This window comes from Phoca vitulina, unplaced genomic scaffold (genome assembly GCF_004348235.1).
Source record: "Phoca vitulina isolate PV1807 unplaced genomic scaffold, GSC_HSeal_1.0 scaffold7, whole genome shotgun sequence".
In the NCBI taxonomy this organism is placed as follows: domain Eukaryota; kingdom Metazoa; phylum Chordata; class Mammalia; order Carnivora; family Phocidae; genus Phoca; species Phoca vitulina.
In genome coordinates, this window is record NW_022589710.1 from 8,024,042 (window position 1) to 8,049,677 (window position 25,636).

At 40.7% G+C, this 25,636-nt stretch overlaps 1 protein-coding gene across 9 annotated transcripts in view; it reads right to left on the minus strand.

Moving 5' to 3' along the window:
• Nucleotides 1–15,614: 15,614 nt before the first annotated feature.
• HEATR5A (HEAT repeat containing 5A) overlaps nt 15,615–25,636 on the minus strand; it is a 108,713-nt gene continuing 98,691 nt past the window's right edge. For 8 of the 9 annotated variants that reach the window (XM_032404890.1, XM_032404886.1, XM_032404889.1 and 5 more), the window contains 2 exons: nt 17,753–17,966; nt 15,615–17,456 (listed from right to left, as the gene is read on the minus strand). In XM_032404890.1, the coding sequence (XP_032260781.1) occupies nt 17,149–17,456; nt 17,753–17,966 (522 nt within the window). In that variant the 3' untranslated portion in view covers nt 15,615–17,148. Of the gene's footprint in view, nt 17,457–17,752; nt 17,967–25,636 lie in introns of those variants that run through there. The other variant, XM_032404891.1, reaches the window with a different exon arrangement.

The window sequence follows — 25,636 nt, forward strand, 5'->3', positions numbered from 1 at the left end:
GACCTGAGCCGAAGGCAGACGCTTAACCGACTGAGCCACCCAGGTGCCCCAAGATTTTATTTTTAAGTAATCTCCACACCCAATGTGGGGCTTGAATTTACAACCCTAAATCCAAGAGTCCCATGCTCCACTGACTGAGCCATCCAGCCGCCCAAGAGTACATTTCTCTTGATGAGCACTGAGAAATATATAGAATTGTTGAATCATTAATTATACACCTGAAACTAATATCACAGTGTATGTTAATTATACTTCAATTTAAAATGCAAAAATTTTTTTAAAAAAAGACACAGAGAAAACAAGTTTCACAAGAAGGATGTTTGTTCTCTAGGTCCTTATCTTTTACAGTATCTGCAAGCCTTTTGAAACAAATAAAGAAGTTTTGGCGATTGGTTAAAGAAATAAGAGAAAAAGAGTTTATAAATGGCAATCCAGTTCTTTGTGGGCATCAACATCACCAGGGGCTGGGGCTGGAAAGCCAAGATAAACTACTAAACTTACTTCTTTATAATAAAAATTCAGACAGTCTGCATCTTAGGACCAGAAGGAACTGCTGGAGGAGGACCCAGTCTTTTTTTTTTTTTTTTAAAGATTTTATTTATTTATTTGACAGAGAGAGACACAGCAAGAGAGGGAACACAAGCAGGGGGAGTGGGACAGGGAGAAGCAGGCTTCCCGCCGAGCAGGGAGCCTGATGCGTGGCTCGATCCCAGGACCCCAGGATCATGACCTGAGCCGAAGGCAGATGCTTAACGACTGAGCCACCCAGGCGACCCGAGGAGGACCCAGTCTTTTCTCATTCTCCATATAGGGCTATTTTCAGGGAATACTTAAAGAGCTCAGTTACTTGAGAAGGAAAAATCCTTTCTTAGCCATAGTACTAAAGAAGAACAACAGTATCTTTAAAAGTTTTATTTCATTTATGCTTGTCCCTAGAAATGGAAAGGACACAATGATCTGCAGAATTCTCTAAACAATTCTTTTTTTTTTTTTTTAAAGATTTTATTTATTTATTTGACAGAGAGAGACACATGGAGAGGGAACACAAGCAGGGGGAGTGGGAGAGGGAGAAGCAGATTCCCCGCTGAGCAGGGAGCCTGACACGGGGCTCGATCCCAGGACCCTAGGATCATGACCTGAGCAGAAGGCAGACGCTTAACCAACTGAGCCACCCAGGTGCCCCTAAACAATTATTTCTGCTTAACTGCTAAACTTCACCTTTATATGGACCTATTGCTACAACTTCCAAAGACAACCAGAGATGTTTTAGTCTGCCAGAGCAAATAGGATTTTACAGCAAGAGTTTCAGACCAAACAGGCTAAATCAATGATCTGAAAAAAAGACACAAAACTCCCAACTCTTCCTGGAAAATTTGGGAACACATTGAAAAATTTGTCCCCATTTGGAAGGCAAAATGGAGATCCACTCCATTGCATTTTATATTCTTTGGTACCAGAGCCTGGTGCTCTAAGGTTTTTGGTTGCATCATGAATGCCACTTGCTGTGGCCTAGAATATTTGGGCCCAGGACACAGTGCAAATACCATTTTCCTGGTCAGGACAGATCTCCACCCCACCCCCACCCCCGTCATCCTTTCAGGTCCACATTAGGCTAGCTTTGCGCAGAACGCAAGGTGATACTACATTCTGGGTAGGAGAACTTAATGTGGCCACAAATCTAGCCTTTTCTCCTCCTTACAGAATGGTGTCTTAATTTTGCATTAGATTTGTAGGGGGATCAAAGCAGTGAGTGCAAATTAACCTCAGGATGAAGGACTTAAGGAAACAAAAACTCCTGCTTTCATAGGAGGAAGGTGGCAAACAGAACCCCTTACAAGTAACTTTTTTTCTTTCTTTCTTTTTTTTTTTTTAAGCAAGCTTTACAAAGGAGGTGGCTTTGAACTCAGGACCCTGAGATCAAGAGTGGTGTGCTCTACCGAATGAGCTGGCCAGGCGCCCCCTCAAACAGAACCCCTGATGACCAAATTTCAGAGATCTGTTTAAAATACATAACTTTAGGGGCTCCTGGGTGGCTCAGCTGGTTAAGCGACTGCCTTCGGCTCAGGTCATGATCCTGGAGTCGCGGGATCGAGCCCCGCATCGGGCTCCCTGCTCAGCAGGGAGTCTGCTTCTCTCTCTGACCCTCCCCCCTCTCATGCTCTATCTCATTCTCTCTCTCAAATAAATAAAATCTTTAAAAAAACAAATAAAATATATAACTTTACTATTAAAAACCCCCAAACAAAATCCTGACAAAGCTTTCCTTCTCATCTTACAGGGAAAAAACCTGGGGAAGCGTTAGTGTACCTTCTGAGCTGAATGTGCCCAGCACACAGTGGGCACCCCGAGGATTTTTTTTCCAGTTTGTTTTAGCGATGCCGATGCTCAGGCCTTGACCAGGTACTTCCGCCGTGGGTACCACCGATCCTTCCACAGGTGCTTCTTGGGCTTCAGGCTCTCTCTAAGCTTGTTCAGCCGCGGACAGGGGACACATGTCTTCTGGGGCCCCAGACTGACGGGCGTGTAGTTCTTACTCTTGTGGAATTTCCTGAGGTTCTCTTCTTTTTCTTTTGGGGAGAGAGAGAGAGAGAGAGTGCGCGCGGAGAAGCGCGCGCACGCGAGAGAGGAGGCGTGCGCATGTGCACGCATGCGTGGAGAAGGGGCAGAGAGAGAAGGAGCCGATCTCAAGCAGGCTCTGAGCCTAGTGGGGAGCCTGGCTCGGCCTTATCCTACCACCCCGAGATCATGACCTGAGGGGAAATCAAGAGTCCGCTACTCAACCGACTGAGCCACCTGGTGCCCCTGAGATTCTCTTTCTGAGTCTGGCTAATGACAATGAATACATGGACCATATCTTTGCGTCCAACTGGGATCTTGGGAGAGCCTGCCACTTTGGTGTCTCGCAGCTGGGACAGCTCCACCTTCAGGTCTTCCAGCCATGTAAGCAGCTCCTCCTTCTTGGCGTGAAGGTCTCGAGCCTTAACCTTGGCCCATCTTGCACAAGCCACCGTAGCCGAGGGGAAGAGCCAGGAGATGTTTCCTGAGCAGGACAGCTCTGACATCTGGCTGGATAGCACCACAAACCTGACCCTGCATTTGATAATTATGATATACACTTAGGGCTGAATCAGGCTTTGATTGGACCTCTTTTGGTGTCATCTGATTTTTTGTTCAGAAATGCTTTCTCAGGTAAGACCTAAAGAAATTAAAAGCCTCCCCCCCATCCCCCCAGCTCCACAGATGAGGAGTTAACAAACTCAAAGGCCAGTGGTCAGGGCTGGTGGCCCAATCTTGCCAATCATGAGAACTGGGGCCATCTACCAGGATGTACAAAGCAAACCAGCACGTATCTTTTAATTTCTTCACAGTCTATTAGGTAACATATAATACTTTGCAACTGAAAGAATTTAAAGTCACATGCCTAGAGCCTTCTTACGTGGCCAGTCTCACCCATGTTGACCATGCATCACCAAAAATATCTTCTCTAGATATTCATTATACTAGATCCCTTTACTTCTATCTTAGGTAAACAGGAGACTTCATTTGAGTCATAATTAATCTCTGGATAATTAACTCTTGTTAACGAATTTGTGGCTAAAAACTTCCTTTGTTAATAGCCTTAGATTCTACTGAAGTAGAGCTCACAGAGAGGAGGGGGAAGTATTACCATTTGGCGCATACTTCTTAAACCAGTTTAATCTGATTTTACTGTATATTTGAACCAGTTTAACTTGATCTTTACTGAATTTTTTGGTTGGTTAAGGGTAGGTGAAGAGACTTTACATAACTGCTGTCTTAATTTGTTGGGCTAGAGAATTTCCTTGATTTGTTACGTGGTTCCTTAAATAGTTTGTGTCAGTTTAGCTCTTTTGACTTTCTCCATGAACATTCTATCACCACTCAATAATTAGTGGTGGCTGTGTTTTGGATCCAGCCATTTAAGAAGGAACGACTGAGAAGGAAATTGGGCCAAATTTATTCTATGAGGTGAGATCAAAATAGGAGTTGATCATAAGCAAAAAACCAAAATTAAATCAGGCACAAAGAAAAGGTACAAGGTGATCATGAAGTTTGCTTTAAATTAAATATAAATCTGCAGCAAGCTGTGTCTCTTTTCAGATTAATACCTAATCCTGATCTCTTTTCAGGATCAGCTGGAAGCCTCTGTAGTCCCTTGCAGTGTGGCAAATCCACTCAAGACTGAGTTCAGCCATCTTCCCTCCTAATTCAAGTCATCCAAGGATCCTTTTCTTGAAAGTCATGAAACTAAGACAACGGACTGTCAAGGTCAGCAGTGGCAGTCACTTGCTCTGTTTTGTTTGTTTTAATTTTTAAAAAAGCTCTTACTAGGAAGTTGATTTCATGTGATCTTATGCTGGAATAAATGTGTATCTGAGGATACTGAAAGACTCGCTGCCAAACCGGTTTTGCATACAGTCTAAACTGGGAAAGGAGCCTTCATTGGGTTGATGGCCAAGGAGCTGGTCAGTTGTGGATGTAGCTTAAAAGGTCATTGGCTTACTTGCAAGAATGCTGGCAGCCTCAACATTTGCTACAAATTCCTCTATTAGTCAATTGTTTTTGAATTTCTTTCCCACTGGGAAACCCAAGAATGTCTTTTTCCTGAGTGTACCATTCTCAGCTGATCTCTTTTCCCTGAGATGTTAGGAATGAGGCCCTGCAGCATCCCCTGTGAGTCATAGGTCAGGAGGCAGGAAGTCTTTCAAGTTCTTTGCATAGAGCCTCCACCCTCCCTGTCTGTCCACACTCTCAAAAGGACATAGGCAGCATTTCTGAGCCTTAGACCCAGAAGTATCAGAATTAGAAAGGATCTCAGAAAGCCTTCCAGTAGAGTAACAAACCATGCTGGTTTACCTGGTACTGAAAACTTTGCTGGGACACAGAACTTTCAGTGCTGAAACTAGGACTCCTAAGCAAACTGGGATAGTTGGTCACACCACACTCAACTGTTTTTTGTTGTTGTTTGTTTTAGTACACTTAACTGTTCTGCAGAGAAGAAATTGTGGCCCAGGAGGCTGACTTGCCCAAGCTACAAAATTAGTCAGTGGCAGATCTTGAATTAGAATCCAGATCCACTGGTGCTAGAATTCGGTGCTTTGCTGGTACTTCCTTATATTCATTCACACAGTGCATTGCACACAATTGGTGGCTTATGTTTCTGTTGTGGTTGTTTAACATCTGAGTTCAAGGGAAGTGCTTTTCACAGATATAATTTTTTTTTTAAGATTTTTTAATTTTTTTGACAGAGACACAGCGAGAGAGGGAACACAAGCAGGGGCAGAGGGAGAGGGAGAAGCAGGCTTCCCGCTGAGCAGGGAGCCCAATGCGGGGCTCGATTCCAGGACCCGGAGATCATGACCTGAGCCAAAGGCAGACGCCCAAAGACTAAGCCACTCAGGCGCCCCAGATACGATAATTCTTAATTAGCAATGATCTCACTCAGGGTCATCATGAATCAATTGTGAAACCAGGTCTCTATTTCTAGACTCTGAACAGAACAGAGTGAAGAAAGGGGAGGGAAGTTTAGTGAGGAATAGAAGAGGTTAAGAAAACACAAGGCTTGTGCAAAGATGAAGAGGCCCATGTGTGCTAGTGGGCTGAGCAGTACTGCAGCAGAAAGAACATAAAGAACATATAGAAATTAATCAGCAACAGTATGGAATGTAAACACTGAAGAGAAGGATATATTCTTTCCCTGTCCTCAGAGAAAAGAGTATGGTAGAAAGAAAAGCATCATCATTCTTCTGATAAGGGAAGAAATGTAGCCATGGCCATACACACACACAGACCCATGTGGTAATGACCATGTAATGAAAAAACTCTATCACCTGACATTGGTGGTTATATGTTTTCCAAGGACTTAAAAAGAACTCCCAGCAGTGTTCTTTGTCCTACTAGGTCTGAGATCTGCCCTGTTCTTCTTGCCAGTTTTCTCCTCCTGGATACTGAGTTTTTAATAAAGTAGCATAAATACTAGGGATCATTAGCTGTTAGACCTAGAGCTTTATGATCACTTACCTAAACTCTACAGTATCCCATTCAATGCAATAGTCTTCTCACCTGCAAGGGGCACTGTTGTTATCTGGGTGAGGGAATGAGAGAAAGCATTAGGAATGTGATGAGTTGAGGATTAAGACTAAAGAAATGACTACTGGAAACAAAGGTCCAGGAACAACATTATTTATTGTGGCCATTTTCACCAACTCATGTTGTGGGGTAGAATTTGGCACTTAATTGCTTTCATCTGGGATAGAGCCCAAGGAAGTGGTACATGGAAACAGCAGCATAAATAAAATGGAAGTGACTAAGGTGTTTTGACACTCATTAAGATGGGTGTTACTCTCAAAATGGAAGACAAGTACCTACTTTTCTATCCTACCACACCTTTTCCTGCTGGTGACCAGGGACAGAGTTACCTGCTCTTCTAATACCTAAAACCACAGGTGAACAGAGACTGAACTGACCTACTTTGCAAATACTTGTTAAAGTGTTAATCAGCAAACTTACTGCAGGCAGTGGTCATGTGGCCTCACAGCTATTCTGCTTTAGGCTGAAGGCCAGACTAGGAGCAGACCTCAGTTAAGGTGGTACTTCTGAGAACCAAGTGCTAGTTAAAAATGCAAATTATTGGGACCTTACCCCCCGGCATTCTGAATCAGATTTTTGTCTTTTTCTTTTTTTCCTTTTTATTTTTTTTTTGAAGATTTTCTTTCTTTCAGAGAGAGAGAGAGAGAGAGAGAGCATGAGCGGGGGAGAGGGGCAGAGAAAGAAGCAGGCTCCTGGCTGAGCAGGAAGCCTGATGCGGGGCTCCATCCCAGGACCCTGGGATCATGACCTGAGCTGAAGGCAGACACTTAACTGACTGAGCCATCCAGGCGCCCCAGATTTTTTTTCTTTTTAAATAAACTTTTAAATTTAGAAGTAGATTTATAGAAAAGTTGTCAAGATAGGACAGTGTTGCCATATACGACATACCCAGGTTTTAACTTTTATTAACATAGTACGTTAGTATGGTACATTTGCCACAAGTAGTGAATCAGTATAGACATTTTATTAACTAAAGTTCGTACTTTGTATTTTCCTTAGTTTTTACCTAATACCCTTTTTCTGTTCCAAGATCCCATCCAGAATGTCACATTACATTTAGTCATGTCTCCTTAGGTTCTTCTTGGTTATTAGTTTTTCAGACTTTCCTTGTTTTTGATGACCTTGCCAGTTTGGGAGAGTATTGGCTAGGTGTTTTAAATAATGTCCCTCAATTTGGGTTTGTCTGATGTTTTTCTCATAGTGACACTGGTGTTATGGGTTTTTGGGAAGAAGACCACAGAGGTAAAGTGCCATTCTCATCACATATCAAGGGTACACACTATCAACATAACTTATTGATGTTAATCTTGATCACCTGGCTTAAGTTGTGTTTTAAGGGTTCTCCAGTGTAAAGTTCTTTCTTCCTCCCCTTTTCTTTGAAAGGAAATCACTATGTGCAACCCACACTAAGGAATGGGGAGTTAAGTTGCACCTTCCTGAGGCTGGAATATCTACATAAATTATTTGGAATTCTTCAACATAGGAGATTTTCTACTTTCCATCATTTATTCAGTTATTTATATCAGTGTAGACAAATGGACATATATTTTATACTTTGATATATCCCCATTGCTTTTTTTGTTTTTAGCACTTCATTACTTTCTGGCATTTATTTTTTAGGTAGGCACTTATTTTTTTATTTTATTTATTTATTTTATTTTTATTTATTTGACAAAGAGCGAGAGAGGGAACACAAGCAGGGAGAGTGGGAGAGGGAGAAACAGGCTTCCTGCTGAGCAGGGAGCCCCATGTGGGGCTTGATCCCAGGACCCTGGGATCGTGACCTGAGCCGAAGGCAGACACCTAACGACCGAGCAACCCAGGCACCTGGCACTTATTTTTTTCAACTAGCTTTCCTGATGTTTTCAGGCATACTACACATAAGTAGGTTTTGACAGGGAAGAATTTCCCTTGTTTGTGAGATCATGTGAGTCACATGGGCCGCAGTTAAAAATAAGTCTCAGGCCCCTCCTCTTGAAGATTCTGATGTAGTAGTTCTAGGGTGAGCCCCAAATCCGGATTTTTTTTTTTAAGATTTTATTTATTTGACAGAGAGATAGAGAGCACAAGTAGGCAGAGCGGCAGGCAGAGGGAGAGGGAGAAGCAGGCTCCCCGCTGAGCAGGGAGCCCGATGTGGGGCTTGATCCCAGGACCCTGGGATCATGACCCGAGCTGAAGGCAGCTGCTTAACCGACTGAGTCACCCAGGCGCCCCAACACAAATCTGGATTTTTTTTTTTTAAAGATTTTATTTATTTGACAGAGAGAGACACAGTGAGAGAGGGAACACAAGCAGGAGAAGTGGGAGAGGGAGAAGTAGGCTTCCCTCGGAGCAGGGAGCCGGATGTGGGGCTCGATCCCAGGACCCTGGGATCATGACCTGAGCCGAAGGCAGACGCTTAACGACTGAGCCACCCAGGCGCCCCAACAAATCTGGATTTTATAACTATCTTCCGATGATTTTTATAATTGGACATGTAAACATGGCCTTGATGTAATTTTAATGAAGACTTTGGGGTAAGGCTTAAATTAGATAGATAGCTACAATCCATGGTATTGGAAGAATAATGCTTTACACTTGGGGTTCCAAGTGTGTTCACATGCACTCTGATTTGATTCTCATTATCAAAATATGAAGGAGGAAGAACATTTTGTAGATGAGAAGAGTGAAAACTCAGGTATCTTTCCTAAAATCACACAGTTTGGGTATACCACCATACCATGGCCAACAGGCAGAAAAGCAACAGAGAATCTGACGTGTTTGGGGAATTGAAATAGCACTATTAAGTAAGATAACTAAAAAGATAGATATTAGTCTGCTGATTTTTAAGCAATAAAGAATTATACTCTATCATAATAAAATTGACCTACACAAAGCACTGTTCCCAGTACCCTTTCATCCCTTCAAAATAAACCAAATTAACTTTATATATTGAGCAACTACTATATGCCAAGTGTAGCCTGGTCTCTTAACTTCTTTGTAAGACTCCATTTTTATTTTTATTTTTTTCTTCAAATTTTAACTTAAATTCTAGTTAACATATATGTAATACTGGTTTCAGAATTTAGTGATTCATCACTTACATATAACATCCAGTGCTTAACACAATAGGTGCCCTCCTTAATACCCATCACTCACTTAGCCCACCCCCCACCTCCCCTCCAGCCACCCTGTTTGTTCTCTCTAGTTAAGAGTCTCTTATGTTTTGCTTCCCTCTCCCTATGTTCATCTGTTTTGTTTCTTAAATTCCACATATGAGTGAGATTATATATTTGTCTCTGATTTATTTTGCTTAGCATAATACACTCTAGCTTCATTCACCTGACTCCATTTTTAAAACTTGAGAAATAAATCTGTATGAGTTTTCTAGGGCTACCGTAACAAAATATCACTACAGTAGTTCCCCCTAATCTATGGCAGGTAAGTTCCAAGACTCCTAGTGAATGCCTAAAACCGTGGATAGTACTGAATCCTACAGATACTATCCTTTTTCCTATACACACATATTTATGGTAAAGTTAACTTATAAATTAGGCACAGCAAGAGATGAACAATAATAATAAAATAGAACAATCATAACAATATACTGTAATAAAAGTTAGGTGAATGTGGTCTCTCTCTCAAAATATCTAATTGTACTGAACTTCGCCTTGTGATGACGTGAGATGATAAAACGCCTATGTGATGGGATGAAGCGAGGGGAATGACATAGGTGTTATGACGCAGCGTCAGGCTACTGACATTCTAGGGGTTAGGACTTAAACATCTTTTTGGGAGACATGATTCAACCTGTAACAAATTTGTGCCACACAATACACCCTTTTAAAGTGTACTATTCTGTGGTTTTTATTATATTCACTAGGTTGTGGAGCCGATATCACCAATTCCAGACCATTTTCTTCATTCCAAAAGGATAACCCTATACCCGTTAGCGCTCCCCAACCCCAACCCATCCCTAACCCGTGGCAACCACTAATCTACTTCCTGTCTGTACAGATTTGCCTATTCAGGGCGCCTGGGTGGCTCAGTCGTTAAGCGTCTGCCTTCAGCTTAGGTCATGATCCCAGGGTCCTGGGACTGAGTCCGGCATTGGGCTCCCTGCTCAGTGGGGAGTCTGCTTCTCCCTCTGCCTGTCACTCACCCTGCTTGTGCTCACTCTCTGACAAATTAAAAAAAAAAAAAAGATTTGCCTATTCATAAGATTTCATGTAAACGGACATTTCATATAAATGGAATCAGATAATAAGATTCATCTACATTGTAACATGTATCAGCACTTCATTCCTTTTTATGGCTGAATAATATTCAATTGTATGACTATACATATACATTTTTATACATTCATCAGTTGATGGACACTTGGGTTGTTCTCACTTTTTTGGCTATTATCAATAATTATGCCATAACTATTCATGTACATTTTTTGTGTAACTGTTTTGAAAAAAAATTTTTTTTTTAAGTAGGCTCCATACCCAGTGTAGGACTTGAACTCACGACTCAAAACATTAAGAGCTGCAGGGCGCCTGGGTGGCTCAGTTGGTTAGGTGACTACCTTCGGCTAGGGTCGTGATCCTGGAGTTCTGGGATTGAGTCCCGCATTGGCCTCCCTGCTCAGCGGGGAGTCTGCTTCTCCCTCTGACCCTCCCCCCCTCATGTGCTCTCTCTCTCTCTCAAATAAATAAATAAAATCTTAAAAAAAAAGATTAAGAGCTGTACACTCTACACACTGAGCCAGCCAGGTGCCCGTGTGTGACCGTTTTTAATTTCTTCATACCTAGGAGTGGAATTGCTGGATCATACCATAATTAACTTTTTGAGAAATGGCCAAACTGTCATCCAAACAGCTGTACTAATTCTCACTAGTAACGTACAAAGGTTCTAATTTCTACACATCCTCTACAGCACTTATTATTGTCTTTTTTTTTTAAGTAGGCTCAACGCCCAGTTTGGAGCTCCATTAGGGGCTTGAACTCAACACCCTGAGATTAAGACCTGAGCTGAGATCATGAGTCGAACACTTAACCAACTGAGCCACTCAGGTGCCCCTGTTACTATCTTTTTGATCATAGCCATCCCAGTGGATATATGTGGTATCTCACTGTGACTTTGCATTTCCCTAATGACTAATGATGTTGAACATCTTTTCGTGTGTATATTAGCCATTTGTATATGTACAAATTTCTCTCTTTGGAGAAAGGTATATTTAAATCTTTTGCCCAATTTTAATTGTCTTTTCATTGTTGAGTTCTAAGAGTTCTTTATATATTCTGGATACTAGACTCTTGTTAGAGGATTTGCAAAGCTTTCCCTCCCATTCTGTGGATTATCTTTTCACTTCCTTGGTGTGCTCTCTGAAGCATAAAAGTTTTTAGTTTTGATTAAGTCCAACTTACCTACATTTTAACTAGTGCTTTAGGTGTTATAGTGAAGAAACCACTGACAAATAGGCACTTTAAGATGATTATAGAAGATGATTATGAAACTAACATAATGAGATATGCTATATAGGTTTTCAAGGAAGACCATGGAAACTCCCGACCTTTTTCTTTTTTTTTTAAGATTTTTATTTATTTATTTGACGGAGAGAGACACAGCGAGAGAGGGATCACAAGCAGGGGGAGTGGGAGAGGGAGAGACAGGCTTCCCGCTGAGCAGGGAGCCCGATGCAGGGCTCGATCCCAGGACCCTGGGATCATTACCTGAGCCGAAGGCAGACGCTTAATGACTGAGCCACCCAGGTGCCCCGAAACTCACAACATTTTAAAATAGTTCGAAACTGTTATAAATGATTTAGGCATGTGTTTGCTCAGAGACAGGTTCTAAGGTGATTTCTGGAAGTCCCAGTACATGTTAAGAGCATTAATCAAACAACTAAGGAAACATATTCATATTGTAGACAATTCTACATTTTTGATACAACATTGAGAAATCAGAATGGTCACATTACTAGTGAAAAGAAAAAACCTCTCCAGTGAAAAATGTAGCAAATGGCAGAGTACCCTGACTGGAGAACACAGCTGACTGGAGAATAGGAAGTGCATTGTCTAACCACTTTTCATTTGATATTGACTTACAATAGGTCTGTTGACTGCTGAAACAAAAGCATTTCCATAACTTAGAAAATCTATTTTTAAGACGTTTTTGTGTTTAAACAATGGCCTAGAAGATGTATTTCTAATAACTGCCTGAAACAAGGGAGGAAAGGTATGGGAAGACCAATCAGTGGTGAGCACTCCTCCAGCATTTGATTATAAAATACAACGCCCAAAGCTTTATTATGATCAGAAACAAGTAACCAACAGAAATACTGGGGTTTATAGCCCTCATTGTTTAGTAGAGAGCCTCTGTTTCGGCTGTGTATGCATGTTTTTTTCTGAGGCCACTTGCACTACCTCCAATAATAGCACTAAAAAAAACTACTCTTGCTGTGTCACTGGCATACTTTAAATTGCTTTAAAAAATATTACTTTTGTTCCTTCTTGGAATATTTTATTTTATAAAGCAATCCATTACTTCTGACGTGTGTGTATGTATATATTCACTTATCAAGTTATTCTTGCCTCTAGATTTTTTTTTCAGAAAAAAGTGATTAAACTTTGATCCCATTAAGCAAAACATTGTCAATATTAGTTTTTAATTGGCAGCAATGGCCTATTTTCTTAAAGAGTTAGAATTTTTCAAAAACTAAGGTTTTGGGGAATATATTATCTATTTAAAGAATTATATGTGAATGTGTATGAAAAATGGCTATTAAGTAATAAGAATTTTCCCCAAATAGCCTGTGGAATCATCATTTTATAGTGCCCCAAAGAGAAGAGTAAGCAGGAGTCCTACCCAAACAGAAATGCAATTAAGGAAAGCTAGCTCCGGGGCGCCTGGGTGGCTCAGTCGTTAAGCGTCTGCCTTCGGCTCAGGTCATGATCCCGGGGTCCTGGGATCGAGCCCCGCATCGGGCTCCCTGCTCAGTGGGAAGCCTGCTTCTCCCTCTCCCATTCCCCCTGCTTGTGTTCCCTCTCTCGCTGTGTCTCTCTCTGTCAAATAAATAAAATCTTAAAAAAAAAAAAAAAAAGAAAGCTGGCTCCTTTGAATATACAGAACTTGGGATTGTATTTGTGTTCTGTACTGGATATAATCAAAACAACACAAAATTTCCCATTTTCCTCAAAGCTAAAAGCACAGGCAGGCACCAGTTAAACAGACTAGTAAACAGAAAAGTCAGGCACCTGGGTGGCTCAGTCGGTTGTGTGGCTGCCTTCAGCTCGGGTCGTGATTCTAGAGTCCTGGGATTGAGTCCTGCATTGGGCTCCCTGCTCGGCGGGGAGTCTGCTTCTCCCTCTGACCCTCCCCGCTCTCATGCTCTCTCTCAAATAAATCTTAAAAAAAAAGAGAGAGAAAAGTCAACACAGACACAATTAATTAATTGGTGGATGATCACTGTCAGACAGCAGGGAGTTGGGGAACTGTATTTCTAGCAAACGTAGAGGTAAAATTCTCCTGATAAATTGAGGTATTCTCAGGGTTAACGAGTTATTTGTAAAGAGGAAAGTATATTCAACTGATGGAGAAAATGCAAGATATGTAATTACCTTGGTCCTAAAGTTACAATAAAAAGACAAAGGGAATTCTTAGGATACGGCATAGAGGGAATTCTCTTCAAAATTATTGTTACAAAGAACTGTTCAGGTTTTGCATTCCCCCAAGTAAGTACTATTCTCTAAGCCTGTATCTTATGATATTCCATGGACTTGAATTAAGTCTATCATGGAAGCCTTGGTCGTCTTCTCTGGGCTCCCATAGCATTATGCTTATATCTTTTTTTAAGTTTATTTATTTAAGTACTCTACACCCAACATGGGCCTCAAACTTACAACCCCAAGATCAAGAGTTGCATGCTCTTCCAACTGAGCCAGTCAGGTGCTCCTACACTTATAAACTCTTTACAGGACTTACTGTATTTAAGTGCCTTAATGTTCCCTTTAAGGTTGACTTTGAAGTCTGTTTTATAGAAGTAATATTTTGCTTCAATGCTATTAATAGAAATCTGTTATATCCAATGTTATTTTTCAGGTCTTTCCATGATAAGTTTTTAAGCAGTGGATTAAACAGAACGGGATTCAACTAGTAAACTTGGCTCTACTTCTTCCCATAGAAAAATAAAAGCTCAGGATGCCTGAGTGGCTCAGTCAGTTGGGTGTCTGCCTTTGGCTTGGGTCATGATCCCAGGGTTCTGGGATCGAATCCTGTGTCGGGCTCCTTGCTCAGCAGGGAGCCTGCTTCTCCCTCTGCCTGCCGTTCCCCTTGCTTGTGCTCACTTGCTCTCTCTCTCTGACAAATAAATAAAATCTTAAAAAAAAAAAAAAAAGCTCAAGACAAATACACCATTTTGTTTCAGCCAAGTTACTAACCAAGCTGGTTAAAGTGCAACAGCTGTATCACAACTGGAGACTCTAAAATAAAGGCAGATATAATTTTTGATGTATTTTTTGAGATTAAATTATTCATCTTTAAACAAATCAAAACTTAAATCATCAATATCTAATCATATAGTTTATTCCCATACAAACTGTGGAGGACAGAATTTACCAAAACAAAAACAAAAACAAAAACCTTTTCCCTATTGATCAGAAAGCTTCTGGTGGCAATTTGGAGAAATACAACTGAAAACATCTTAGGCAAGGGGTGAGGAAGGCTCCTGAGGGAATGTGGAACCTTGGAAAAGGAGAAAAGCTAACGTTTGATGTAATCAGGACTGCCAGAGCACTTGTTTGTGTTTCCAGCATGGACCCTGGATCTGAAAGATAGGTTCAAATACCAGCTGTTAAGCCTTAATTTCCTTATCATTAAGAATATATTTACTAATTCAGTGTTGTTTTAAACAAGGTGATACATTTAAGAAAAAGGCTATAGGAATGTGCCTAACTCAAAGTTCCTAATTCCGTGACACTGGACATATTTTTTCATTAACTACTGACATTCATGTAACACTTCTAACCCAAACAGTTCAGGAAACTATATCACTAAATGATGAGTAGACATCTTAATGTTTAAGAATGAACTAAATGAAACAAACGGACAAAAGAACTCAAAAGTCAGTAAGTTGTATCCTAAGAACCACCCATTTGCCTTGAGAAAGGAGATTTCTGAGCTCAAATCCATCCTGCATCAGTGCAGTTCAACAGTGATTAAGTATTTAGTTGATGCCACAAAGGCAATTATGAGACAAAAATTCCTCCCTTGAGAAGGTGGTCTAAAAGGGAGATATTGAAATGCAGTGTGATGTTCCATGCATAGAAGAATGTGTAAAGCACTCCAGGGACACTGGTGAGGAAGCAGTTAAATTTGCTTAGTGTAGGGACACCTGTAGGGACGCCGGGGGCTCAGTTGTTAATCATGAAGTCATGATCCGAGGGTCCCGGGATCGAGTCCCACTTCGTGCCTTTCCCTCTGCCTGCAGCTCCCCCTGCTTGTGCTCACGCGCGCGCTCTCTATCACACAAATAAATAAAGGAAATCTTAAAAAAAAAATTTGCTTAGTGTAAGAGGAGGGTAAGAAGTGTTAAGGAGAGTTAACAAGGGGAAGTGACATTTAAACCAAGCTGACAAGGAATGAGAGTCTGCCAGATACAACAGAGAGAAGGGCATTCAGGTGAAGGAAACAGAAGTGACAATTAGGAAGGGACAATTAGGAAGAGACAATTACAAAGACCGTGAATCCAAACTATTGCAAAGAATACTCCAAAGAAAGGGATCCTCTGAGAAAAATGCCAAGTCACATAGAAGGGATATTATTTGCTCCACAGAATTGATTTTCTGGAATCTGTGAGACTAACCAGCCATATTTTGTGGGCAAAATAATCTCAAATACAAGAATGATAAAGAAAATTAGCTTTATTTATGTAAATTAAAAAAATTGATTGTAGTGTTAGATTTTGTCAAGTGTTTTCATTTTGAACAATTTACAAGAGTATTTATATACAAACATAATAAAATAGAGTACATCACATTGTTCCTGCTTGACTCAAAGTATTTTCTCAATTCTGAACATGCCCCTATCACTCCAGTTTTTAATTTTTTAACAGGGAAATGCTATGTTGTGACATAGTGCTTGATTAATACATATAACACTGAAGTGGAAGGAGAGTCAGTGATTACCAGCAGTTAAAAAATATTTTTTCAACCAATATGACTCTATCATTAGATTTTTTTCTATATTAAAATATGTTTCATGATAAAAAAACATACTTGCATTCGTTGATGATCTAAATTTGTTGTTTTATATAAACCCATAGTTGACCTAAATATAGATATGAATCTGTAAACTCATTAATATGAATGTCTGTCATAAATGAAAATAAACAAAATTGACAGGAGCAGAGGTAACAGAAAATCCATGTGAGAAACTGAAGTGGAGATGCCCTACTCTATTTAAAATAAGTAAAATTTCCATTCTGTGAACCAAATACAAACCAAACCAAAAGGTGGTGAAAAGCCATGATATTTATAGACACCAGATCTTAAGTCACACTGTAGGGCTGTAATTAACTTGTACTACTATATATTGGATAATTCTGAACCAAGTTTCCTAAATATGTTTCCAACCATTTATGTTGTTTGAGAAATCCAAGAAAGTTTAATATAATTACTGAATAAGGCAGAATTTTAAATTAGCAATTGGGATACAATATAAATGCAGATAATTTAAAGTCAAATCTATATCTACACCAAAGTATTAAGTATACCGTGTGTGTATGGACTGTCAGAAGAAATCCATTTCATTTCTAAAGGAATGGATTGTTTAGTAAGTTCAATTCTTTAGCACTTTCTTGAAATTCCTGGCAAGAGCTCTGTGGTTTTATTAAATTGAAAAAAAATAAAAACCCACAAAAAATGTTAAGTTTGATATTACTTCGAAAAGTCACAGCTATTTAAGACAATCAACCAGACCTCCAAGTGCACTTGTGTCTAAAATGTCACTTTTGTCCCCAAAGAGAAGGAAATAATCAAGTATTTTATTAAGGTGCTTACTATTAAAACAAAAAAATCAGAGGAAATTGGTCTTTAATTGGATGCTTACATTCTTTCCAGGGTTCTTAGTATGTTTAGATGTTGGTATCTTGACTTTGACATTTTCCTGATTGCCCTTGATAGCAGCCTCAAGGCGGGCTTTCAGGGCTGGAGAAGAAGCCATTACATTTTTAAAAACTGATGAATACTGAGGCCCAATCTGCATGAGATTTTGCAAAGCAAAGTCATGTAAATTTTTCATTACGGAAGTTGCTGATCCCAGAGCATTATCATCCAAAAGGAAGGAAATGAGGATGGGCAGAAGACAGGCCACCAGCTGAGAACCTGTTAAGTAAATAAATGATATAAGTCCTGGGTTGAAGGTTGTGTTTAATATATAAAGTTGTAAACTCACTTATCTGTACACATTTTTCCCCACTGAAAGGGAAAAAGGATCCTTCTAAATCTCTCCTCTCAAATTAACACTAAATAATATCAATATTTGGAATTAACACTTGCCTTTCAGTGAATGTGGAAATACAATGTTAAGTGACCAACTGAATGTTTTACATTTAAAGTAACATTAAATTTCTGATTTGGGACAGATTCTTACTTAGTATGAATTTAGTGCTGACACTTACGGTGCTGTTCTTCTGCAATGGCTACCAGTGCTTCCAAGACCTTTATGCCTTCTTGAAAGATCTGAAGTTCAGTAGTGTCTTCAGGCTTTCTCTTGTCTATTTCCTGTAGTTTTTCCACAATAGAGGATACTAAAGAGTAAATGTACGGGTAGGAAACAGCTGGATTTGGATACTGAAAAATGGAAAGTAGGAGCTGATAGGTCTTGATTTGTACCTAATTAGGTAAGAAACAAAAATAGTATAAACTGTAAATATACATTTATATTAACATGCAGACTGTAATGTAAATTTGAAAAGGAAATAAAAATTGTGAGTTAAAACCTTTTTTTAAAGAAAAGTCTCTAAAAAATGCATTTAAATTTTTTTCTAATTTATCTTTAATTGTGAAAATCCAAGTGCTAACGGGTGTTAAAAGAGGGACAACAGGGGTGCCTGGGTGGCTCAGTCGTTAAGCGTCTGCCTTCGGCTCAGGTCATGATCCCAGGGTCCTGGGATCGAGCCCCGCGTCAGGCTCCCTGCTCAATGGGGAGCCTGCTTCTCCCTCTCCCACTCCCCCTGCTTGTGTTCCCTCTCTTGCTGTCTCTCTCTGTCAAATAAATAAAATCTTAAAAAAAAAAAAAGGGACAACAGAGCAAAATGGAGTCACCTGGGCGAAGCCCATGTTACCAAACCAAGACTCAATACCTAACTTAATTACAGTTTCAACCTCTCCCAGGACTGGAATCTTAAACCAGTCAATCTGGAATTACATGGTCAGCACTAGTGAGCTAATCTGCCTGACAGACCCCAGCTATCCCCCTAAGGAAGGGAGCTTTGCCCGAAACAATGCACTCTTTGTTAGTAACTTCCTTGTCCTTCCTCTGTCTATAAATCTTTGATTTTGTACAGCTCTTCAGAGCTCTTTTCTATTTGGTATATGGGATGCTGCCCAATTCATGAATCATTGAATAAAGCCAATAAGATCTTTAAAATTTACTCAGTTGAATTTTGTTCCTTGACAGATTTGGTGGCAGTGATGGGATCCGAAGGAAACTTCTGAAGGCTTTGGCATTTAAAGGAGAAACACAGATGTGGACTCTTGGTTCCATCGGCAGTTCTCCATTTGTTTGGAATCCCAGTCTACAGTCCCTATTTGTTGGGGTCTGTTGGTTCAGTTCTTTCCCCAGCCCCCACATCCACATTGGGATTTGCTGGTGTTTTATACAAGGCCTTCTACTGGCCAGTCTGCAGTAACATCTCTTTGGTCACTCCTTGTATGTTGATGTGCACATGAAGTAAAGGCTAGTGCAGATGGAAATCTAGGAAGCCAAAAAGCTGCAAAATTGGTGGGCACTGGTAGAGTACATAAAAGCTGTTAAGAGTGCTTGCTACCTGACTCTAGGACTCCTATCTAGGATAAATGGGTCACAGAATGGGTTAGATTGACACAGATTACCTACCAACCTCAAGAAAATGTCCATGCAACGAAGTACACCGTAAAACCACCGTGCAATCCCCAACCCAGCAGCACATCCCTCTTAGGGATTAGTTTGGCTCTGAGAGACCCAAATATTTAAAGAAATGGGATCCTTAAATTCCAAAAACTTGACCACCCCACCTTCTGGCACACCTGTTTATTTTATGTCTACGAACTATAGTCTCTGTAGCTATAAAGACCTATAAGAATGGCAAAATCTTACTAAAGGCAACCTAGAATTACAATGGCCATTAGGGAGAAAGTGCCGATTAAACAAGGTCAATTTTTTAAGAAGTGCACTTAAAAGCAAGGGTTCTCAAATCAAACAAAGAGAATGGGATACCTATTTTAATTGTTATGCAGAAGCTTCCAAAAGGCTTTAAGATTCCTCAATAGCTTCACTGAAAGTTTCATTGCAAAAAGGGAATAAAAAATTAGACACAAATGGTATCTAAAACAATACCTCCTGCATTGCAGCCCTCTGGGGGCCCATCATCAAAACACTGGCCCAGAAATTGGGATACTGGAAAAAAGACTGTTCTCAAAGGTTTTGTGCAAATCCTTCAACACCAATTCAAATGCTTCCATATCTACCTTGGAAGAAGGCCCCATAAGGGCCTCTCCCAGAGCTGACAAGATTCTGAGGGAATTTCTGGTACACTGCTAGCATTCTTTAAATAGACAAAGGAAACTAAAATTAAAATTAATGGAAAACATCACCAAATTCTGGTAGATACTGGAGCTACACTCTCTACATAAATCCCATTCAGGACTGCACATGGGATCCTGGGGAAACTGGCAGAAGCCAGCAAAGAATGATAATCCTTATGAGAGTCCACTCTCCCAGATCTCTGTCTGTAGTAACAAGTAGAGTGAGGAAAATAAAACATCTTTTGCATCCTCTTTGAGGATGCCTCTTGAGTTCAAGGGAACTCAAGTAACTCTATTCCCAAGGTAAGTCTATGGTCAAAAGTTGGCCAAATTAGAAGCTGATTTTCAGAACCTGATGGGAATGTTTTTGTTTGTTTTTGAGGATTCCTTCATTAAGCTAAAATGAAACTCTTACCTACTAAAATATTCCAAGACACACAACTCTAAATCGAAAACATAGTAATCTTTTGATTTCCATCTTAGTTGACAATCTCCCAGATATAAAGAAGCAAATTGAAGATAATGTAAACCAATTCTTCGAGGAATTAAAAGCAACTGTCCTGGGGTGCCTGGGTGGCTCAGTCATTAAGCATCTGCCTTTGGCTCAGGTCATGATCCCAGGGTCCTGGGATCGAGTCCTGCATCAGGCTCCCTGCTCATCGGGAAGCCTGCTTCTACCTCTCCCACTCCCCCTGCTTGTGTTCCCTCTAGCAACTATCCTTATTTTACAGATCTTTGCAAAAACAGAAATGAGGCTCCAGAAACAATTCAAAATCCACCTATCCTTTTTACCAATCCTAAAACCTTCCCTTTTTATCTCAAAAGGCTTGTAAGTCTTGTTAAAAATCCAGGCCAAAGGGAACAAAAGTCCTTTCTGGAGGAACTTGCATTCTTTCCTGTGCCTTTGAGATGGAAATGTTTTACCAAGTATTCTCTGGGAACTGTTATCTAGATTATTCCTAATTCCTAAGACTGAAGAAAAAAAAAAGAAGAGGCTTTTTTTTTTTTTTAAAGGGAGGGGTAGGGGCCCCTGGGTGGCTCAGCAGGTTAAGCCTCTGCCTTCCGCTCAGGCCACAATCCTAGGGTCCTGGGATTGAGTCCTGCATAGGGCTCCCTGCTCAGTGGGGAGCCTGCTTCTCCCTCTGCCACTCCCACTGCTTGTGCTCTCTGACAAATAAATCAAAATTAAAAAAAAATAAGATAAAAGGAGGGGTGCTTGGGTGGTTCAGCCAGTTAAGCACCTGACTTGATCTCGCTCAAGTTTTATCTCAGGGTTGTGAGTTCAAGCCCCACACCGGGTTCCATGCTGGGAGTGGTGCCTACTTTAAGAAAAAAATTATCTACTATATGACGGAATATTACTCAGCCATAAAAAAAGAATGAAATCTTGCCATTTGACATGACATGGGTAGAGCTAGAGAGTATTATGCTCTGTGAGGTAAGTTAAAGACAGTACCATATGATTTTATTCATATATGGAATTTAAGAAACAAAACAAGCAAAGGGGAAAAAAAGAAACAGGAAGGCAAACCAAGAAACAGACTCTTAACTATAAAGAACAAACCGATAGTTAACAGAGGGGAGGATGGGTGAAATAGATGAAGGGGATTCAAGAATACACTTGCTGGGCGCCTGGGTGGCTCAGTCAGTTAAGCATCTGCCTTCGGCTCAGGTCATGATCCCAGGGTCCTGGGATTGAGCCCCGCATCGGGCTCCCTGCTCGGGGGGGGAGTCTGCTTCTCCCTCTCCCTCTGTCTGCCCCCTGCTCCTGCTCTCACTCTCTCTCTCAAATAAATAAGATCTTTTTTTTTTTTTAAAGATTTCATTTATTTATTAGAGAGAGAGAGTGAGAGAGATGGAGTGCATGAGAGGCGGTAAGGTCAGAGGGAGAGGCAGACTTCCCACTGAGGAGGGAGCCTGATGCGGGACTCGATCCTGAGACTCCAGGATCATGACCTGAGTCGAAGTCAGTCGCTTAACCAACTGAGCCACCCAGGTGCCCCTAAATAAGTAAGATCTTAAAAAAAAAAAGAAAAGAATACACTTGTCATGATGAGCACTGAGTAATGTATAGAACTGTTGCATCACTATATTGTACATCTGAAGCTAACAGAACACTGTATGTTAACTGGAATTTAAATAAAAACTTTAGAAACACAATCTGGATCCAACTGCTTTTTTTTTTTTTTTAGGATTTTATTTATTTGACAGAGATAGAGCGCGCAAGTAGGCAGAGAGGCAGGCAGAGGGAGAGGGAGAAGCAGGCTTCCCACTGAGCAGGGAGCCCGATGCGGGACTCGATCCCAGGCCCTGAGCTGAAGGCAGACGCTTGACCAACTGAACTACCCAGGCGCCCTGGATCCAACTGCTCTGTAATCAGCTAATGAGGTTTCATCATCATACCTATCTCATGGCTCAAACTTTAAAATGAAAGCTCTTTGCTTGAGAACATCTAAGGAGTGACCAGGCAGGGCCATCACAAATGTCATGAATGTTCTCCAAGACCAATGATTCCAAACCCTTTGATGCCAAGACCCCTGACTCGAGGGCATAAGTAACTTATGGAAGATACCTGAGCATTCAATCCTTGTTTGACCAGTTCCTGGATGTGTCAGAGGACACATACAACAAACCACCATCCTCAATAAAATTCCTGATCCCCTAACAAGGATGAGACTCACGCTCCTTTTCCTTTCTTTCTTTTTAAAAAAGATTTTATGTATTTCAGAGAGAGAGAGCAAGAGAGAGCACGAGTGGGGGGGAGGGGCAGAGGGAGAAGCAGACCTGAGCCAAAGGCAGACGTCCAACTGACTGAGCCACCCAGGTGCCCCTCCTTTTCCTTTCTGAGTCTCCCAGATGCTCTGTGTATCTGCTCTACGTCTTCAATAATTCTGCTCGCTTTTCCTTTTGGCTTGCGTTTGATTTTCATCCTGCGAAAAGCCAAGGACCCTTTGGTGGGTCCTCAGACCTGGTCTGCCTGCATCTGTATGTTTACTTAAAAATAGTTTCCAAAAATCTTTTTGGTAACTTGAAACCTTAAAATTATACTGAGATAAGTTGAAAGGTTGATATTCATTCAATATCTGGATCATTTCCAAATAAAATAAAAAACTGAAACATTAATTACTCAACATAGGTTTATCTATTTTTGGTTTATTACTAAGAAACTTAAGATAGTTGGGTCTGTTAGTAAACATGTTTGGTTCCCTACCAAAAAATATACTGAGGAAAAATATATTTTTAGAAATTACAAAATGTATTCATAAATTTGTCAATCTCAAGAATGTTGGTTTAACAGTTCACAGTTTTCCATTAGAAATTAAGGTTTCTGGGGCGCCTGGGTGGTGGAGTCGGTTGAGGGTCTGACTCGGTTTCGGCTCAGTTCATGATCTCAGGGTTATGGAATTGAGTCCTGGGTGAGGCTCCACGCTTGGTGCACAGTCTGCATGAGACTCTTTCTCCGTCTGCCCCTCTTCCCCCACCACACGCTCGCTCTCTCTAAAATAAATAAATAAGGGGTGCGTGGGTGGCTCAGTTGGTTAAGTGTCTGCCTTTGGCTCGGGTTGTGATCCCAGGGTCCTGGGACTGAGCCCTGTGTGGGGCTCCTTGCTCAATGGGGAGTCTGCTTGTCCCTTGCCTTCTGCCCCCACCCCCTGTTCATGCTCTGCCTCTCAAATAAATAAAATCTTAAAAGTAAATAAATAAATCTTAAAAGAAATTAAGGTTTCTAAGGGTTAAAAATTTTCATGTATGTAATGAAACTACTAGAAGTATTTGTCAGCAAGCCCTCTAGCTCAACAATAGGCCCCAATAGTTAAGACCAGAAATAGACAAGACTGCTTAACTCATGCCCTATCTGAAAATCACTGTTGTTCTTTCTTATCATATTTTCTTGAGGCATTGACGGAAGACGTTTTGCAATGACCTGAACATTCCAACTACCAGGCCAGAAAAGCCCTGATAGCAACGGAATGCCTAGAAGACCACATCCCGTACCCTTCCCTGCCCATGATCATTTGCTGAACACACTTCCCATGATCAGTGCTGCCTGCTCTTGCATGAATCCCCCGAACCTCTCCCTATCAAACTCTAGGTGTTCATTTGCTGGCAGAGAGGTCAGTTGTTAAGGCTTGAGCCACCTCCCCTGGCTGCTGGCCCCCCAAATAAAGCTCTCCAGTTCTCTTTTCCAAACCCTTGTCTCGAGTGATTGGCTTCTCCTACGATTAGTTTATCTGAGTTTGTTTGGTAACAGTGGTGGCAAACCCAGCCAGGAGCTATGCATTTGATTTGTCCAGCCCCCTTGGGATTCCTAGGGATGGAGCAGCTGGCCTCAGCAGCGTGCCAGGGCTTAACCACTTGTTTCCTGAGTTAGCGGCTATGATCCATCGATCGATAACAGAATCATCTCTGTATCCTAGCAAAGTAGAATGTATGTTTTCAGTTAAGAGAAAGAATGAGGGATGCAGATGATGCAATTTTGTTGCGGGAAAAGAAAGTAATTTTGTCCTAAAGTGAGGCTGGTTATTTCAGGATGGGAAAGGGGAAAGACAGAGGACAAGAGCCAAAAGTACAAAAGAAAGTTGTAGAAGGTTTGTGGAAAGGGATTTTGGGAAAGGAATTTTACTCATGGTCAAGCTGCCTAAGATTAGAATAAATTCATTTAAAAGTAAAAAAAGAAAATGAACTTTTTTTTTTTTAAGATTTATTTATTTGACAGAGAGAGACACAGCGAGAGAGGGAACACAAGCAGGGGGAGTGGGAGAGGGAGAAGCAGACTTCCTGCTGAGCAGGGAGCTTGATGCGGGGCTCGATCCCACCCAGGACCCTGTGACCATGACCTGAGCCGAAGGCAGACGCTTAACGACTGAGCCACCCAGGCGCCCCAAGAAAATGAACTTTAAATACACTGGTACAAAATTAGAATTTGGCTTTCTCTCTGTTAAATGGACAAAGTTTTCTTGGATTATTGGTCTGCTCCTGATAAAAGATTATAAAAGGTTTTTCTTTGCCTTATTAAAATAATCTACCTAGAAAATAAAGATTCTGCATTTTATCAAAATAATTTCCCATGTTTCATGTTGTCTTTATCAAGTCTTTGATTACTAAGGAAAGCTGAATGTTCTCTATTGAAAGAACTAAGTTTTGTTTGTTTTTTAAACTATGTAACTTTCTGTATTACCCATGAAATCTTTAACTGTCCGTCTGGTTAAATGGATAACTAAGTATTTTTCACAGTGACCTATAGTCCTACTACTATTTGATGAAATGTTTTAAAACCTTTTGATATTATTGACAGATTTCCCCCGAATCTAATTGTTAATTAAGTCTTTCTGACCAACTCATTCTTCAGTGCATAAAGGGAACAGGATGTTAATTTAGCAAATGAACGGGTCATAAAGGAATGAGATTATCTTGTGTGTACGGTTTTTGGGATGGGTCCCATTATTTCATATCATATTCTCAAAGGCATGTGAAGTCTCTTTTTTAGGAAATCCACTATAATAAGCTACAAAGTATCTTATTAAGGGGCGCCTGGGTGGTTCAGTCAGTTGAGTGTCCAACTCTTGATTTTGGCTCAGATCACGATCTCAGGGTCATAAGACTGAGCCCCACATCAGGCTCCACGCTCAATGCGGAGTCTGCTTCTCCCTCTCCCTCCCCCGCTTGCATGCAGGCTCTCTCTAAAATAAATAAATGAATAAAATCTTTAAAAAAACAAAAACAAAGTATCTTACTAAATATCCCTTGTAAGTTCTAGACATATATCAATTTTAAAA